This window comes from Engystomops pustulosus, chromosome 3 (assembly GCF_040894005.1).
Source record: "Engystomops pustulosus chromosome 3, aEngPut4.maternal, whole genome shotgun sequence".
Lineage (NCBI taxonomy): Eukaryota > Metazoa > Chordata > Amphibia > Anura > Leptodactylidae > Engystomops > Engystomops pustulosus.
In genome coordinates this window covers 98,654,202-98,669,508 of record NC_092413.1, presented here as the reverse complement: position 1 = coordinate 98,669,508, position 15,307 = coordinate 98,654,202, and the positions used below count along the sequence as shown (strand labels likewise).

Genomic DNA, 15,307 nt, shown 5'->3' with positions numbered 1-15,307 from the left:
TAGGAGAATCCAAACGTCTTACTTCCGCCTACAGTAGCGTTATATATATTTGATTTCTGGTTGATCTGCTGGTGGCTGTAGTTGCTGCAGTGCATCTACTAGGAAATTGTGAGCAATTTGTAGTGAGACTTGCGACCACTGTGTTTTGCGCTTAGTGAAGCACATATCCATCGCAAAGACCGAAGTGGGAAAATTTATTAGGGCCCGGGGTTGTATTTCAATTAGGCACAGTCTGCCATTTCCTTTTTTATTTTACGTTTATTTTTTTCATAACTCAGCGTCATCTCATCTTGCATAGTAGTGTGCTTTCATACTTGGCTAGAAAATAGCCATAGGAGAATCCAAACGTCTTACTTCCGCCTACAGTAGCGTTATATATATTTGATTTCTGGTTGATCTGCTGGTGGCTGTAGTTGCTGCAGTGCATCTACTAGGAAATTGTGAGCAATTTGTAGTGAGACTTGCGACCACTGTGTTTTGCGCTTAGTGACGCACATATCCATCGCAAAGACCGAAGTGGGAAAATTTATTAGGGCCCGGGGTTGTATTTCAATTAGGCACAGTCTGCCATTTCCTTTTTTATTTTACGTTTATTTTTTTCATAACTCAGCGTCATCTCATCTTGCATAGTAGTGTGCTTTCATACTTGGCTAGAAAATAGCCATAGGAGAATCCAAACGTCTTACTTCCGCCTACAGTAGCGTTATATATATTTGATTTCTGGTTGATCTGCTGGTGGCTGTAGTTGCTGCAGTGCATCTACTAGGAAATTGTGAGCAATTTGTAGTGAGACTTGCGACCACTGTGTTTTGCGCTTAGTGACGCACATATCCATCGCAAAGACCGAAGTGGGAAAATTTATTAGGGCCCGGGGTTGTATTTCAATTAGGCACAGTCTGCCATTTCCTTTTTTATTTTACGTTTATTTTTTTCATAACTCAGCGTCATCTCATCTTGCATAGTAGTGTGCTTTCATACTTGGCTAGAAAATAGCCATAGGAGAATCCAAACGTCTTACTTCCGCCTACAGTAGCGTTATATATATTTGATTTCTGGTTAATCTGCTGGTGGCTGTAGTTGCTGCAGTGCATCTACTAGGAAATTGTGAGCAATTTGTAGTGAGACTTGCGACCACTGTGTTTTGCGCTTAGTGACGCACATATCCATCGCAAAGACCGAAGTGGGAAAATTTATTAGGGCCCGGGGTTGTATTTCAATTAGGCACAGTCTGCCATTTCCTTTTTTATTTTACGTTTATTTTTTTCATAACTCAGCGTCATCTCATCTTGCATAGTAGTGTGCTTTCATACTTGGCTAGAAAATAGCCATAGGAGAATCCAAACGTCTTACTTCCGCCTACAGTAGCGTTATATATATTTGATTTCTGGTTGATCTGCTGGTGGCTGTAGTTGCTGCAGTGCATCTACTAGGAAATTGTGAGCAATTTGTAGTGAGACTTGCGACCACTGTGTTTTGCGCTTAGTGACGCACATATCCATCGCAAAGACCGAAGTGGGAAAATTTATTAGGGCCCGGGGTTGTATTTCAATTAGGCACAGTCTGCCATTTCCTTTTTTATTTTACGTTTATTTTTTTCATAACTCAGCGTCATCTCATCTTGCATAGTAGTGGGCTTTCATACTTGGCTAGAAAATAGCCATAGCAATAGGATAGCATCGTTTGGTTTTAAAAACTAAAAAACACACAAAAAAAAAACACAAAAAAAAGTTTAAAAAAAAATTAAAGTTATAACTCTCATTTTCAAAATGTTTAACCCGAGGGCTAGGGGTAGAGGTCGAGGGCGGGGACGTGGGCGTCCAACTACTGCAGGGGTCAGAGGCCGTGGTCCTGGGCGGGGTGAGACACCACCTGCTAATGAGGGAGCAGGGGAACGCCGCAGAGCTACACTCCCTAGGTTCATGTCTGAAGTTACTGGGACTCGTGGTAGAGCACTGTTGAGGCCAGAACAGTGCGAACAGGTGATGTCGTGGATTGCCGACAATGCTTCGAGCAATTTGTCCACCAGTCAGTCTTCCACGCAGTCCACCCATGTCACCGAAATCGCCACTCCTCCAGCTCCTGCACCTCAGCCTCCTCCCCCCCAGTCTGCCCCCTCCCAGCAAAATTTGCCATTTGAACCGGCATACTCTGAGGAACTGTTTTCTGGACCCTTCCCACAGTCACAAACCACTTGTCCGGTTGCTGATGAGCAATTTTCCGATGCCCAGGTTTTCCACCAGTCGCAGTCTGTGGGTGATGATGAGCTTGTTGACGTACTGGAAGAAGTGTGTAAAGAGGTGTCCGACGATGAGGAGACACGGTTGTCAGACAGTGGGGAAGTTGTTGTCAGGGCAGGAAGTCCGAGGGGGGAGCAGACTGAGGGATCGGAGGATGATGAGGTGACAGACCCAAGCTGGGTTGAGAGGCCGGGTGAACACAGTGCTTCTGAGACGGAGGAGGTTCCTCGACCAGAACAGGTTGGAAGAGGCAGTGGTGGGGCCAGACGGAGAGGCAGGGCCAGAGCTGGTGCATCAGCGCCAAATGTGTCAACTAGTGAAGCTCCCGTGGCGAGGGCTCCTGCGGCGAGGGCTAGATTTTCAGAAGTCTGGAGGTTCTTTAAGGAAACACCGGATGACCAACGGACTGTGGTGTGCCACATTTGCCAAACCAGGATCAGCAGGGGTTCCACCACTACTAGCTTAACTACCACCAGTATGCGCAGGCATATGAATGCTAAACACCCCACTCAGTGGCAACAAGCGCGTTCACCTCCGGCCGTGCACACCACTGCTCCTTCCCCTGTGTCAGCTGATAGTCAGCCCCCTGCCCAGGACCCTGCCACAAAAACCCCATCGTCGCCTCCACGATCCTCCACAGCATCCACCAGCGTTCAGCTCTCCATACCCCAGACGCTGGAGCGGAAACGCAAATATAGTGCAACCCACCCGCACGCCCAAGCCCTTAATGTGCACATCTCCAGATTGCTAAGCCTGGAGATGCTGCCCTATAGGCTAGTAGAGACCGAGGCCTTTCGCAGCCTCATGGCGGCGGCCGCCCCTCGGTATTCGGTCCCCAGCCGCCACTACTTTTCCCGATGTGCCGTCCCAGCCCTGCACCAGCACGTGTCAGACAACATAATCCGTGCCCTGACCAACGCCGTTTCTGACAAGGTCCACCTGACCACGGACACGTGGACGAGTGCTGCCGGGCAGGGCCACTATATATCGCTGACGGCACATTGGGTTAACTTGGTGGAGGCTGGGACCGAGTCTGACCCTGCGGCTGGTCATATACTGCCGACGCCGAGGATTGCGGGGCCTACCTCCGTCCAGGTGTTTCAGGTCTACTATGCCTCCTCCTCCTCCCACCCCTCCTCCACCTCCTCCTCCGAACGACCATCCGTGGGCGCCATCAGTCGGTAGCTCTAGGCACAGCAGCAGTGCCGTCGCTAAGCGACAGCAGGCGGTGCTGAAACTGCTGAGCCTAGGCGATAAAAGGCACACCGCCCAAGAACTATTACAGGGCATCACGGCGCAGACTGATCTGTGGCTGGCACCGCTGAACCTGAAGCCAGGCATGGTTGTGTGTGACAACGGCCGTAACCTGGTGGCGGCTCTGCAACTCGGCAGACTGACACATGTGCCATGCCTGGCCCATGTGTTAAATCTGATAGTTCAGCGTTTCCTCAAGACATACCCCAATCTGTCCGATTTGCTCACGAAGGTGCGCCGCATCTGTGCGCATTTCAGGAAGTCCAGCACAGATGCTGCCACTCTCAGGGCAGCGCAGCGCCGCCTCCAACTGCCCGCTCACCGACTGTTGTGCGACGTGCCCACGAGGTGGAATTCAACACTGACCATGTTATCCAGAGTTTACCAGCAGCGCCGAGCGATTGTAGACTGCCAGATGTCAACTTCCACCAGAACTGGTAGTCAGGTCAGTCAGCTTCCTCAAGTCTACAATGAGGAGTGGACGTGGATGTCTGATATCTGTCAGGTGCTGAGTAACTTTGAGAAGTCAACACAGATGGTCAGTGGCGATGCCGCCATCATCAGCCTCACCATCCCGCTGCTTGGCCTGTTGAAAAACTCTCTGGTCAGCATGAAGTCGGAAGCTTTGCGCTCGTCACAAGAGACGGGGGAAGAAGATTCCCTTGTTGATAGCCAAAGCACCCTTAGGTCTGTTTCTCAGCGCATATCGGAGGAGGTGGAGGAGGATGAGGAGGAAGAGGAGGAGAATGTTGGCGAGACACAAGAGGGGACCATTGTTGAGTCCTTCACTGTTGAGCGTGTATGGGCAGAAGAAGAGGAGTTGGAGGAGTTGGAGGAGGAGGAAATGGACAGTCAGGCCAGTGAGGGGAGTGAATTCTTACGCGTTGGTACTCTGGCGCATATGGCAGATTTCATGCTAGGCTGCCTATCCCGTGACCCTCGCGTTCAAAGAATTTATTCCAGCACCGATTACTGGGTGTTCACTCTCCTGGACCCACGGTACAAGCAAAATCTTTCCACTCTCATCCCTGGAGAGGAAAGGAGTGTGAGAATGCATGAATACCAGCAGGCCCTGGTGCACAAGCTGAAACAGTATTTCCCTTCTGACAGCGCTAGCGGCAGAGTGCGTAGTTCTGCGGGACAAGTAGCGAGGGAGAGTAGGCGAGCAGGCAGCTTGTCCAGCACTGGCAAGGGTACGCTTTACAAGGCTTTTGCCAGCTTTATGTCACCCCAGCAAGACACTGTCACCTGTCCCCAGTCTCGGCAGAGTAGGGCTGATCTTTACAGAAAGATGGTGAGGGAGTACGTAGCTGACCATACCATCGTCCTAAATGATCACACAGCTCCCTACAACTACTGGGTTTCAAAGCTGGACATGTGGCACGAACTGGCGCTGTACGCCTTGGAGGTTCTTGCCTGCCCTGCCGCTAGCGTCTTGTCCGAGCGGGTTTTCAGTGCAGCTGGTGGCATCATCACCGATAAGCGTACACGCCTGTCGACTGACAGCGCTGACAGGCTGACGCTTATCAAGATGAATAAAGCCTGGATTTCTCCTAATTTCCAATCTCCACCAGGTGAAGGAAGCTCAACCTGAATAATTTATCCACTCCTCCTCCTCCTCATTTTCCTCCTTCTCCTCCTCTTTGTATAGTAAAGCAGAGGAAACTGGCTATTTTTTGACAGGGCCCACTGGCTCTAGCTATAGTACTTTATGCATTTAATTTTTATGGAGGGCCACCGACCCGGTCCTCTGTTTTAAACAATTTTTGGGAGTGCCACATACAGGCACTCAATCTATTCCATTTTTCTGGAGGGCCACCTACCTCCTCCTCTGGTTTGAAAACTTTTTTGGACTGCCACATACAGGCACTCAATCTATTCCATTTTTATGGAGGGCCACCTACCTGCTCCTCTGGTTTGAAAACTTTTTTGGACTGCCACATACAGGCACTCAATCTATTCCATTTTTATGGAGGGCCACCTACCTTCTCCTCTGGTTTGAAAACTTTTTTGGACTGCCACATACAGGCACTCAATCTATTCCATTTTTCTGGAGGGCCACCTACCTGCTCCTCTGGTTTGAAAACTTTTTTGGACTGCCACATACAGGCACTCAATCTATTCCATTTTTATGGAGGGCCACCTACCTCCTCCTCTGGTTTGAAAACTTTTTTGGACTGCCACATACAGGCACTATCCAAATTGAATTGTCTCCATAGCAGCCTCCACACGTTGTCTCCATTGCTACCTCCAAAAGTCGTCCATATAGCTGCCTCCATACATCGTCCCTTTATCAAACGAGGTGTGTCAGGCCGAAATTTGGGTTGTTTTCATGGATTCCACATCAAAGTTGTTAACTTTGTCGCCACCCTGCTGTGTTATCCACAAAATACACTGGCAAACTTTTACCATTTACGGATATTATTTCAGCGCTTCTTGCGCATCTGTTTACATTCCCCTCACCCGCCTTATCCTAAACTTGTAAGAACGCTACTACACTTGATCTTATACAAAAGGTTCTTAGAAGTGCTGTTTGGGGAGTAGCCTAGAGACAGGGGCTTGGATTGGCGAAAGCTCGCCTGGCAGCGGAGCGCCAGCTCCATGCCAAGATCCAACTAACATAGTTTTAACTGCAGCACCTTTAATCTACTACTAGTTCACTGCCTCCATACATGGTCCCCTTATCAAACGAGCTGTGTCAGGCAGAATTTTGGATTGTTTTCATGGCTTCCATGTTAACTTTGTCGCCACCCTGCTGTGTAATCCTCAAAATATACTGGCAAACTTTTACCATTTACGGATATTATTTCAGCGCTTCTTGCGCATCTGTTTACATTCCCCTCACCCGCCATATTCCCAACTTATAAGAACGCTACTACACTTAACTTGGTGCAGGCTGGGACCGAGTCTGACCCTGGGGCTGGTCATATACTGCCGACGCAGAGGATTGCGGGGCCTACCTCGGTCCAGGTGTTTCAGGCCTACTATGCCTCCTCCTCCTCCCACCCCTCCTCCACCTCCTCCTCCTCCGAATTACCATCCGTGGGCATGGCGCCATCAGTCGGTAGCTCTAGGCACAGCAGCAATGCCGTCGCTAAGCGACAGCAGGCGGTGCTCAAACTGCTGAGCCTAGGTGATAAAAGGCACACCGCCCAAGAGCTATTACAGGGCATTCCACATCAAACTTGTTAACTTTGTCGCCACCGTGCTGTGTAAGCCACAAAATATACTGGCAAACTTTTTTCATTTACGGATATTATTTCAGCGCTTCTTGCGCATCTGTTTACATTCCCCTCACCCGCCATATCCCAAACTTATAAGAACGCTACTACACTTGATCTTATACAAAAGGTTCTTAGAAGTGCTGTTTGGGGAGTAGCCTAGAGACAGGGGCTTGGATTGGCGAAAGCTCGCCTGGCAGCGGAGCGCCAGCTCCATGCCAAGATCCAACTAACATAGTTTTAACTGCAGCACCTTTAATCTACTACTAGTTCACTGCCTCCATACATGGTCCCCTTATCAAACGAGCTGTGTCAGGCAGAATTTTGGGTTGTTTTCATGGCTTCCACATCAAACTTGTTAACTTTGTCGCCACCCTGCTGTGTAATCCACAAAATATACTGGCAAACTTTTATCATGTACCGATATTATTTGAGCGCTTCTTGCTCACCTCCTTTGGTTCCTCTCTGCCACCCATTGGTTGGAAGCCTGAGTCCATTTAGGGTATGTCGCCATGCCACTCTCTAGCCTGCCGCTGCTGCCGCTGCCTCTGCATGCCGTCCCCTTTAGTGTCAGGGTCAATTATTGGATGTTTTAGATGCTATCTAGCTTCATTCTGTCACTCTGTCATGGCCATGCTGTTGCCCATAATTTTGGCATAATGGTGCGATTAAGCAGCCTCAGAGGCATCCATGCATGCTGCCCCTGCTGTTTCCTGTCCATTTCTGTGGTGTTTCCATCCTTTTCTGAGGTTCCCAGGTGTTTGGCCAAGCTTCCCTGTGCAGAGCCTTGGTCCCCTTGAAAAATGCTCGAGTCGAGCATCGGGAAAAGTTCGTCTCGAATAACGAGTACCCGAGCATTTTAGTGCTCGCTCATCTCTAGTCCTAAAATTTATAGCTATGAAATCGCCATCTAAAGTCACAAAAAATTATACCACTCACAGCTCCGTACACCAAAGTATGGCACCAGAAGATGACAAAATCTCCCCAAAAAAATTTTTATACAGGTTTTAATTTTTGTAAATGTATGAAAACATTATAAACCTATACAAATTTGGTATCCCCGTAATCGTACTGACCCAAAGAATAAAGTAGACATGTAATTTGTGGCGCACAGTGAAATCCGCAAAGTCCAAGCCCACAAGAAAACGTTGCAAATGTGCTTTTTCACCATTTTCACTGCATTTAGAATTTTTTCCCGCTTCCCAGTAGACGGCATGGAATAGTAAATACTGTCACTATGAAGTGCAATTTGTTACGCAGAAAATAAGCCATCACAGAGCTCTTTATGTGGAAAAATAAAAAAGTTACAGATTTTTGAAGGTGGTGAGTGAAAAATGTAAGTGAAAAAACTAAAAAGGGCCAGGACGTTAAGGGGTTAAATGTGACGGTAAAAATACATAAACACACATACAGTGCAAACCAAAAGTTTGGACACACCTTGTCTTTCAAAGAATTTTCATGACTATAAAAATTGTAGATTCACACTGAAGACATCAAAACTATGAATTATCACATGCTTAACAAAAAAGTGTGAAATAACTGAAAATATGTCATACATTCTAGGTTCTTCAAACTACACACCTTTTGCTTTGATTACTGCTTTGCACTCTCTTGGCATTCCCTTGATGAACTTCAAGCAGTAGTCACCTGAAAAGGTTTGCCCTGTGTGTGCAGGTGTGCCCTGTCAGGTTTAATAAGTGGAATTTCTTGCCTTATAAATGGGGTTGGGACCGCCAGTTGTGTTGTGCAGAAGTCAGGTGGATACACAGCTGATAGTCCTACTGAATAGACTGTTAGAATTTGTATTATGACTAGAAAAAAGCAGCTAAGTAAAGAAAAATAAGTGGCCATCATTACTTTAAGAAATAAGGGTCAGTCAGTCCAGAAAATTGGGAAAAATTTGAAAGTGACCCCAAGTGCAGTTGCAAAAACTATCAAGCGCTACTAAGAAACTGGCTCATATGAGGACGGCACCAGGAAAGGAAGACCAAGAGTCAAGTTCATCAGCCTCAGAATTCACAGGTTAACAGCAGCTCAGATTAGAGACCAGGTCAATGCCACACAGAGTTCTAGCAGCAGACACATCTCTACAACAACTGTTAATGGTAATATATCTGCTAGGAAACCACTGCTAAGGACAGGCAACAAGCAGAAGAGACTTGTTTGGGCTAAAGAACACAATAAATAGACATTAGACCAGTGGAAATCTGTGCTTTGGTCTGATGAGTCCAAATTTGAGATCTTTTGTTCCAACCACTGTGTTTGTTCAATGCAGAAAAGGTGAACGAATGGACTCTATATGGGGTCTAGGGGGTTTGAAAAATAGTGACCAATCCACACATGGTAACCATGGCTCTCCTTCCTTGCTTCTTTGGGAGTTTTTACATTCATGATTATCATTCTTTAGATATAAATAGAAAGATAGATATTGTAAAGACTATAATATACATCATAGACACATACAGGATATTCTGTTATTCTGATTTGTGTACAGTCATTATAAGGAAGAAAAATTATGAAAGCATATTTTATCTCCAACTACCTCCAAACATTAATAAAAGATAGAAAAAAGAAATGATAGCTCACCAAATTCCAGTAGTTCTTTAGCTTCATGTTTATGAACCCGGTGCACAGAAGGAACGGAGAGGGTCACTGTGCAGGGAAATACAGCACCGGAAACAGCCATGATAATCGCAAAATTGTGAAAACAGAGAGGAACCTTTCCAGCACTCCAGGAATGTTGCAAAAGTGGTAAAAACTTTTCTTTAAGCATTAAAACTAGTGTACATCCAAATGAAAAAAGTAGGCGGACCTATGCGTTTCATGGAACATATTGAAAATATTACTGTATACTGTGATGAAACAAATGCTAAATTATTGTATTTATAGTTACATTGTTTGATCATAGTTAATTGTGTGTATTTTAGTTGTTTTATTGTATTTGGAGAACTAAATAAATACCTAAAAACGAATTTAAAAAAAACCCATTAAAATTGGTGTACATCCAAATGAAAAAAGTGTTTTGAGCATTTACATCCTGCTCTTAGCCATGGTCCATGACGAAGTGCTGGATGTAAATGCTCAAAACTACTTTTTTCATTTGGATGTACACCAATTTTAATGTTTCAATAGAAGTATTTTTACAACATTTCTGAGGTACTGGAAAGGTTCCTCTGTGTTTTCACAATTTTGTGATTACATCCAAAACATCCAAACATTGACTAGCTTACAAACACAATTGAATAGAGTTACACAAAAAGCTGCAGTTGCATCAATTATTTGTAACGCGAAGATCGGACTGGTGCTGCTAAATACATGTGACCAGTTGCTGTTTTTATGGGAGAACTTGTGATCTAATAAAGAATAAATTATTTGAGCTTCATTCACGAGTGATCAATGGATTGCGATGGACAAATTCTTTAAGTTTTGGCATTTCTACCCAGTGGCTGTGGTGTGTCCGTGGACGCGATACCATCATGGGACTGTGAGCATGTTGAAGCTTGGCGAGCTGAACTACATTTAGTTTTTTCATATATATTTACTTTTTGTGACCCCCCCCCCCCACTACTGTCCTTAGTCCCATTCAAAAATAAAAGCCTTTAAAAACAAGACACATTGGTTGTATTGGAAATAACGGCAAACCATAATTAAGGTTTTCATAGCTGTAAATTCCCCTTAATTCATAATACCACTGCTATAGGGCATCTCTAAAGAACAAAGGAAAAATAATTTAAAAAAAAAAAAACATTCGTACAAAAGAACCTCCCACAAGAATTAAAATAGAAAACCTGCTGGTCAATTGATGCCAAGTCCAATTCAACTTCTCATAACTAAGCTATGTATTATATCACATACATATGAATAACTATGAGCTAGATCTTCTGTATCATAAGAAAAAATTAGGTTTCCAGAAGAACTGTTACTTTTGATGGCCATGCGTGTTCCAATCCTGATTCAGAACACATTGCGCTGGTATGATTTATTGTTAGATGTGCCTTTGGAGTCATTTTTCTTACTTGTGAGACTTTCTCATTGGCATGCAATTGATGAAATTTCTTGAATAACTAATGCACAAAAACTAATGTACAAAGGCCCCTTTCAGGCTTTGTCTGCCTTTTGTGAGTTGTGGAGGCTGTCAAAAGAACTTCAAAATTTTAACAAAATGTTGCACAAAAAGCCACATGAGATCATCTTGAGAAATTGCTGGTTTCTTATGGCATAGGTTTAGGTGAAGAGCATTGCCAACTATTTGTGATACAACATTTCAAATGCACTTTTGTGCACCACAGAAAAACTGATCACATTCCAAGACATTTACTTTTAGTCGAGCATGACACTGCTACCTTTAAAAAGATCACACAGCCTTTCCCAAAAAAAGCTGTATGTACACTAAATTGTCAAGAAATTTCAAAGGGTTATCTTGTAGAAAAAATGTATACAATGAGCAGCACAGAAACTGTATCTAGTTTTACATCGCAAGAAAAAGTAACCATTTTTGTTAGATCAAATCGTAGACATTATATTAATTGCAATCGTTTCTGGTTGATATTACATTAAGCAAAAACAACAAACAAACACACACTTATTTGCTTTAGAGCATTACCTCCATGGTAAAATCCAGATTGTATCTGCAGGACCCTGGGTAAGGTTTTGGGATCCAGGGACTGAACGAAAGCCTGAAGTGTTGCTGTCATCCTCTACGACAAGACATACAGTCAGCTAGAAGTTATTGCCTGCATATAGCAGAGTATATGAAATATACAGTATCCAGCAACAAATGTTTGGTTTTAAGAGCGGCAGACAGGAAGAGGCTTTATATGTCACCGACTGATGTACAGTTCCTGTTCTTCTGCACCTCACGAGCTGAGAAATGAATTCAAGCATCAATATGAACATTTCTCATACGTCTGGATGAAAAAAAACAATGTGATTTAAAGAGCATTTTAATTTCCTACAATAAGCAACACTCAAAATTCTCAAGGTAGAGGCTGAAACACAATACACAAAACACAACTGGAGAGATTTATTTAGTGGCTGGGGCAAAACACTTCTAGTTGGTCATGGCAACCAATCAGAGTTCAGCTTAAATTTCCCCACAGCAGTTTATAAGATGAAAGCTGAACAATTGGTTGCCATGGGCAACTACATCAGTTTTTCTCCCCAACACTTTTGATAATTGAGGCATATCTCAAGGCTTGATAAACATTTCTTCCTTTGTAAATTGGGGGTCACTGAAGTATTAAGTAGAAGATAAAATATAACTTTTAATAAAGATAATTAAAAAATACCCCATGTTTACAAATTATGTTGATGCTTAAATCATCCAGGGAAATCACTTGTACTTGCATGAGTTTGATAAAGCACAACTTTTAGCAAGGAGATCCCAGGATGTGTCAGCAGGGAACGCCAGTTGCAAAATTACATATGACTCAACCTCGTTATGATAACAACAGGTTTTGTATCAATTTCAATGGGTTAACTCTGCCTAGCTCAGTGTAGAGGTGACCTAGTCTATTGTCCTATGACGCTACTGACATGTAACGGGAAGTTTCTCTTATGCCTATTCTCTCATTATCTCTACCCGTTTCGCCCAAAGTCTGTGGGCTCATCAGGAGAATGTAAGAGAGATGAGTCAAACTGCAGTTTCTATTAGTCATCGCTAACAGCAAATAACAAAGAGAGAAAAACTGGCATCCTGGCTAGCGTGTGTAGTAGTAGCCACCGGCGCGGCAGAACAGCTGCAATATAAAGCCAGCCAGCTCTTTATAGCTCCATCCCACATGATAAGGGCTGCAAGGAGTCAAACACTTTCTATCTATTAAAGGCTCACATAAGACTGGCCATAACTATTTCCTGATTAATGGACTCTTCTTCCACCAGCTCAGATGTACAAACATGGGGAGCCCTGCAGCTCTTACCTATGCTTTGCAAGGGGGGCTGCCCCCGATACATCAAGAGGCGGAAGCCTCTTGATGTATGCTGCTCCGAACATGCAGCGGCGGGGCTATCATACGCACGGGCGCCAGCATATGATAAATATGCCCCAATGAGGGAATAGGCATATGAGAAACTTCACGTTATAGGTCAGAAGTGTCATAGGGCAATAAACTAGGTCACCTCTACAATGGGCGAGGCAGAGTTAACCCATTGCAATTAACAGAAAACCTGTTGTTATCATTGAGTCACTTGTAATTTTGCAACTGGTGTCCCCTGCTGACACTTCCTGGGATCTCCTTGCTAAAAAAAATGTGCTTTATCTAACACAGGCATGTACAAGTGATTTCCCTGCATTATTTAGTCCCTACCTTATATGTGGGCATATAATCAGTGCACACATTTTTTCATCAACATAATTTGTAAACATTGGGGTATTTTTAATTATCTTTATTAAAAGTTATATTTTATCTTCTACTTACTACTTCAGTGACCTCCAATTTACAAAGGAAGAAGTATTTAAAAGGCTTGAGATATGCCTCCTTCAGTGACCACTGTTGAAGACTACTAGTTTTGGGTATCTCATTGTAAATGCTCTTCAGTGACTCCATTCATTTGTACATTACTAGGAAGATCTTTGAAAACTTGTGATGTATATATTAAACTAAAGAACATTTTCTATATGCATGCTACTACAGCATTCCCAGCTTTATGTAGACATCTATCTTTGTCATTGTAATAAATGATGTTGTCCTCCATAACAATGTTTCAACCATAATGACTCTTAACCACTATCCAAATTGACTAACATATCGTCTATAGCCAGCCCAATGATCTACAAATGCAGTTTCTCCAGTGACTCAAAGGTGACATGATTTCACTCCATAATTGACATACAGAGCACTCAAAAGAGAAAGCAAGCATAGGATAGTTTATCTGTAAAAATGTGTATGCATAGACATCAGAACATAATAGTTTTTATTTGCTCACCAATACATCTTGTGCCGGAGGTGCAACAGCTACTTGAGTGTGTATAGAATGGTTCCTCAAGGTCCAGATGTAATTGCAGTGACCTATGGACTATCCATGAAATTGTGAAGAGCAGTAAAAAGTGAACTTCAATCTTAAGCAAGCAATGTCTACTTGATATAATATATTCAATAAAAAGTTGACTTTCATAGCCTTCCCCTTCTTCAGACACAACAGATAAGCCTTTTACTACTCACCATGGAAGCAAGTACTAAAATCTATTTCATAGAACTACAAGCTTTGCAATTTTTCATTACCTATTGTCAACAATGTAAATTATACATGCTTACTTTTTAGTGGGGTCATTCAAAGAATTTTCTATTGCTGTGTGATGATTTCTAGTGTGAACACAGTACATTTAAGTACAGGGGCTTAATGTACAACATTATCAGATATTGCTGTTTTATCAATAGAAAGTATTAGGGGATTGCTGAATATTTGGAAATATCGGGGGAAATCTCTCATGGCTAGAACACCAGTTTTCTGGAGTACAAGCCATGGTAAAGTTGTAATTGCGCATGTGTAGTGGAGGAGTGGTAGGTAGCCTGGATCGGGGGAGATGCAAGTCAAGCATAGACCATAGCAGAATTGTATGCCAGGCAGGACCTGCTAAAGAATTCACCCCAAGCCTCTTAGTATTCTTGGAACATTAGGCAGATCCTGCACTGGCAGGGGGAGTATCATGAGCAGAACATGATGTACCCAGCCATGATAGTTCCCATCTAACCCCCATCATTTATAGTTTACCCAGGTATGGGCAATGTCTTTTATTAATCCATCTCCTGGGCTCATTGAAGTGATTAGTGCTCATTAATATGTGGATCACAGTAGTGCCCATCATACTTATTAGCATGCATTAATATATGGATAATATAAGAGCTCATTAAACCTTACAGGACTCAGCTGTTTTTTGTTTTTGCATTTCTGTTTTTTACTCCCCTCATTTCAAAAGTCAAAGCCTTTTTATTTTTATGTTTACAAAGATGTATGAGGGCTTGTTATTTGTGGGACCAATTGTACTTTTTTGTGCCGCCGTTTAATATTCCATCCAATGTACTGAGAAGCTGGAGAAAAATGCCAAGTGTGGTAAAATTGACAAAAAACACATTTTGATGTTTTTAGGCTCTGTTATTATGGCTTTCATTCTGAACTCAAAATGACACTTCCTCTTTGAGTCAATCCAATCACCAAATTTATATAGGTTTTATTAGGTTTTAGCATTACCGATAGGGAGAAAGACAAAGTGAGCACCAATGGTAATAATAAAACCACAATTTTATTAAGTATAGTTTAAAAATAACATGTAACAGACAAGGTGATTACATAGCAAGCATGTGTGGGTGCCGGGCAGCAAACACATTCAGTGAACTATGAAAATATCAATATCCATTGAGCAAAGTGCAAAAGTGCATAGAGCTGAACATGAAAGAAGACGCTGCCCAGCACCTCCCCGACACGTGTTTCGTCCTCTCAGGACTTTGTCTGGACTGCGTCTTCTCCATGTACTTTATTGTCACTGGATTTGAGGTATTACTACCATGTTCCATGGTTTTTGTGCATTACTAATACTACGTTATGTTGTGATATTTTCCTATTTCATGTTCAGCTCTATGCACTTTTGCACTTTGCTCA

The 15,307-nt window shown here is 43.3% G+C and overlaps 1 protein-coding gene across 1 annotated transcript in view; it reads right to left on the bottom strand.

The window, feature by feature from the left end:
- Positions 1-13,727, bottom strand: part of THEMIS (thymocyte selection associated) — a 72,151-nt gene extending 58,424 nt beyond the window's left edge. The window contains exons 1-2 of the mRNA XM_072141588.1: positions 13,637-13,727; positions 11,316-11,619 (exon numbers count right to left, since the gene is read on the bottom strand). Of these exons, the coding sequence (XP_071997689.1) occupies positions 11,316-11,406 (91 nt within the window). The 5' untranslated portion in view covers positions 11,407-11,619; positions 13,637-13,727. The remainder of the gene's footprint in view (positions 1-11,315; positions 11,620-13,636) is intronic.
- Between the last annotated feature and the right edge of the window lie 1,580 nt (positions 13,728-15,307).